At 43.8% G+C, this 4066-nt stretch overlaps 1 protein-coding gene across 1 annotated transcript; it reads left to right on the top strand.

The window, feature by feature from the left end:
* Positions 1-600: 600 nt before the first annotated feature.
* On the top strand, positions 601-3835 carry LOC141027313 (uncharacterized). The gene is made up of 6 exons (XM_073504309.1): positions 601-874; positions 1091-1363; positions 1499-2244; positions 2568-2682; positions 2785-2832; positions 3372-3835. Exons 1-6 carry the CDS (start codon positions 601-603, stop codon positions 3833-3835), a joined length of 1920 nt encoding a protein of 639 aa, XP_073360410.1.
* Positions 3836-4066: the final 231 nt, after the last annotated feature.

The following is a 4066-nucleotide window of genomic DNA, read 5'->3' as shown; positions in this document are numbered from 1 at the left end:
GGGTCAGCTGCTCGTTGGTTGGTGTCAGTTCAGCGTAGAGCACCTAATGTATCTTGGTCAGAGTTTTGTAGCTTGTTGATGTCCCGCTTTGGCCGTAATAAGCATCAAAATTTGTTGCGTCAGTTGTTCTCTATTCGTCAGACTAGCACTGTCGAAGAGTATGTTGAGCAGTTTTCAGAGTTGTTTGATCAATTGACTGTTTATGAAGATCACCCAAATACAGTGCATTATGTGACTCGTTTCATGGAAGGGTTGAAGCCTGCAATGTGTATGTTGGTTGGCATTCAGCAACCACTTGATTTGGATTCTGCTTATGCTTTGGCTTTGTTGTTAGATGAATTAACTAACTCATCAACACATCCCATTCCATTTGTTTCTCGCTCAACATCGTCAGGAATGATTGGATCGAGTCGCCCAGGTCCAATTAAACCCTTGGAAGAGAAGAAAGTGATAGATTCTGCTAAGTCATCTACGACTGATGACAGATGGTCTGCTTTGCGTGAATTCAAGAGGTCTGAGGGATTATGTTTTGTTTGTGGTGAACGCTGGGCTCGAGATCATAAGTGTAAGCAGGAAATTCAGTTACATGTGGTTCAGGAGATGTTGGAATATGTGCAATGCTGGCCTGATGAGTTCAGTAATTCAGAGGAAGAAATGGTTAGTGAGGCTAATGCTATGACACTATCTACAACTGCTATTGGTGATCCTACTGTTCCTGTTGTGTCAACTATGAAGCTCAGAGTGCAGTTGCAAGGGCGTACATTGTATTTCTTAGTGGATTCTGGTAGTAGTCACACTTTCCTTGATGTAGTTGTAGCTGCTTCCATGTCAGGTGTTTCTGAAATGCCTGTTTCCATGGTTAGAGTGGCTGATGGTAAATTAATCCCTTGCTCTAGTCAGTTAAAAACAGGGCAGTGGTCTTATGCTGGTTATAATTTTACTAGCCAGTTTAAGGTTTTTCCTTTGGGGACTTATGATGGCATATTGGGCATGGATTGGCTTGCTGCTCACAGTCCTATGCAGGTGGATTGGGCTGAACATTGGATTTCTTTCTAGAAGGATCATGTTTTGGTTACATTGCTTGGTGCAGATGCTAGCCCTCAGCTGTGTGCAGTAATGGAAATGTCAGCTTTGTTAGTAACTGAAGAAGTTGTTCTGTCTGAATTGCCTCAGGAAGTTCAAGAGCTTATTGAGAAATTTGCTCCAGTTTTTGCAGCTCCTAGTGGTTTACCACCTAGAAGGAAGTATGATCATACAATCCCTCTCATTCCTGGACCTGGTCCTGTTGCCATCAGACCTTATAGAGTTGCTCCTGCTTTGAAGGATGAATTGGAGAGGCAGGTGCAAGAAATGTTGGCCTCTGGTGTGATCCGACCTAGCAACAGTCCCTTTTCTTCCCCAATGCTGTTGGTACAAAAGAAGGATCATTCTTGGCGGCCTGTTTTTTATTATAGGCATCTTAATGCTATCACTGCTAAATGCAAGTATCCGATTCCAGTGATTGATGAGCTTTTGGATGAATTAGCTGGTTCTTCATGGTTTTCTAAGTTGGATTTGAGATCAGGTTATCATCAGATCAGGCTTGACCCTGGAGAGGAGTATAAGACTGCATTTCAAACTCATAATGGCCAATTTGAGTTTTTGGTTATGCCACAAGGGCTGACTGGAGGGCCTAACACTTTTCAGCTTGCTATGAATAGTGATCTGTCTCCTGCGTTGAGAAAATGTGCAGTGGTTTTCTTTGATGATATTTTAGTTCTTAGTGCGACTTATGCACTTCATTTGCAGCATTTGGCAGAAGTACTCCAGTTGTTACTTAAGCATCAGTGGCAAGTCAGATTATCCAAGTGTGCTTTTGCCCAGCAGGAAATTGGGTATTTGGGTCACATCATTAGTGGTCAGGGGGTGTCCACTGACCCTGCTAAGATCTCTGCTATTCAGGATTGGCCAGTCCCTGTATCTGTTAAGGAGGTCAGGGGATTTTTGGGCTTAGCTGGATGTTATAGGAAGTTTGTTAAGCTTTATGGAGTTATCAGCAGGCCTCTCACTTCATTGCTCAAAAAAGGGGTGTATTTCCATTGGACAGATGTTGAGAAACAGTCCTTCTTTGCCCTCAAAGAAGCCCTGGCATCAGCACCAGTGTTAGCCGTCCCAGATTTTTCCAAGAAGTTTATTGTGGAAACAGATGCTTGTGATGTGGGAATTGGAGCAGTTCTTATGCAAGATGGTCACCCCTTAGCATATGTCAGTAAAGCCTTGGGCCCTAGAAACCAGGCTCTCTCTGTTTATGAAAAAGAGTATTTTAGCTATACTTCTTGTTGTAGGTCATTGGCGACAGTATTTGCAATTGTCTCAATTTGTTATACACACAGATCAGAGGAGCCTAGCCAGTCTGTCAGATCAGCGTTTGCACACAGTTTGGCAAAGCTTTGACTAAATTGCTTGGCCTTACTTACACCATTTGTTACAAAAAAGGAGCTGAGAACAGAGCTGCTGATGCTTTATCTAGGAGACCTCACACTGCACAGGAAGTGCTTCCTGAACTTCACCATATCTCTTCTGTTCAGCCACTGTGGTTGGAAGATATCATTCAGAGTTATGTTGATGATCCCTTTTCTGCTCCATTGTTGCAACGATTGGCGCTTAATCCTCAGTTTGACAAGAAGTTTTCTTTGAGAGTTGGTATTTTGCGCATTGATCAATGTATTTGGGTGGGTAATAAACCTTAGTTGCATCATTAGTTGGTCAGTGCCTTCCATGATAGTGCGATTGGTGGGCATTCAGGTTTCCCTGTAACCTACAAACATGTGAGGAAGCTGTTTCGTTGGGCAGGTATGAGAGGTTTTATTAAACAGTTTGTGCATCATCGTTTGATCTATCAGCAAGCTAAGCCTGAACGTATACCATATCCTGGATTGTTGCAACCCTTGCCAATTCCAACCCTGCCTTGGGAAATGGTGACCATGGATTTTGTTGAAGGTCTCCCCACATTTGGCAGGTACAATTGTTTGTTTGTGGTTATTGATAAGTTGACAAAATATGGACACTTCATTCCTTTGCATCATCCTTTCACTGCTCTGTCTGTGGCTGAGGTGTTTCTGAATCAGTTTATCGTCTTCATGGCATGCCACTGTCTATTGTGTCAGATCGTGATCGGGTGTTTACTAGTCTTTTTTGGAAGGAGTTGTTTGCTAAGATAAGTACTTTGCTTCGCATGAGTTCTGCTCGGCACCCATAGACAGATGATCAGACGGAGCGTGTGAATCAGCAAGTGGAATGTTTCCTCAGATGTTTTGTCAGTTCACACCCCACGCGTTGGGCGCAATGGATACCTTTGTGTGAGTTTTGGTATAATACAAATTGGCACTCAGCTACGGGGCAAACACCATTTGAGGTAGTTTATGGGCATGCTCCTCGTCACTTTGACATCTCTGTCGATGATACAATACAGTCCGAGGATCTGAAACACTGGTTTGATCAGCGCAAGGTGGTTTTACATTCAGTTCAGCAGCATTTGTCACGTGCACAACAACGAATGAAAGTTCAAGCTGATAAACATCGCACTGAGCGTTCCTTTGAAGTTGGGGAATTTGTATTTCTCAAACTGCAGCCATATTTGCAGTCTTCTGTTGCTCCACGTGCTAATCATGAGTTGGCCTTCAAGTTTTATGGACCATTCCAGATCATTGCTCGTGTGGGAGAAGTGGCTTATGAATTGGCTTTGCCTGTTTCTAGCAAAGTCCACCCGGTTTTCCATGTCTCATTGTTGAAGAAGGTCTTGGCTCCTGGTTGCACAGCACTTTCACAGTTACCTTCTTCTGATGCTCATCTTTAGGTACCTGCAGAGATCTTGCAGCAACGAGTGATCCGACGTGGCTCTAGTTCCTTGGTTCAAGTCTTGGTTCGTTGGAGTGATCCTTCTGATGAACTCGCTACCTGGGAGGATAAGGAGACGCTGAAACAGTTGTTTCCAAGGGCTCCGGCTTGGGTACAAGCCGTTTCTAAGAAAGGGGGATTGTCAGGGATCAAGCCAATGGGAGTGCATCAGAAGAGCGCGAAGAGGCGA

Source organism: Aegilops tauschii, chromosome 7, assembly GCF_002575655.3.
Source record: "Aegilops tauschii subsp. strangulata cultivar AL8/78 chromosome 7, Aet v6.0, whole genome shotgun sequence".
NCBI lineage: Eukaryota > Viridiplantae > Streptophyta > Magnoliopsida > Poales > Poaceae > Aegilops > Aegilops tauschii.
Note: the sequence above shows the minus strand (reverse complement) of the source record. Positions and strands in the feature narration are given on the sequence as shown.

What these genes read in the sequence shown, in the direction of transcription:
- LOC141027313 (XM_073504309.1), top strand. Translation starts at nt 601, where the DNA reads ATGTTGGAATATGTGCAATGCTGGCCTGATGAGTTCAGTAATTCAGAG. An exon ending in CATGGTTAGAGTGGCTGATG is followed by an intron (nt 875 to 1,090) that starts GTAAATTAATCC and finishes TGCTTGGTGCAG; the next exon opens with ATGCTAGCCCTCAGCTGTGT. An exon ending in GAAGTTTTCTTTGAGAGTTG is followed by an intron (nt 2,683 to 2,784) that starts GTATTTTGCGCA and finishes GTGGGCATTCAG; the next exon opens with GTTTCCCTGTAACCTACAAA.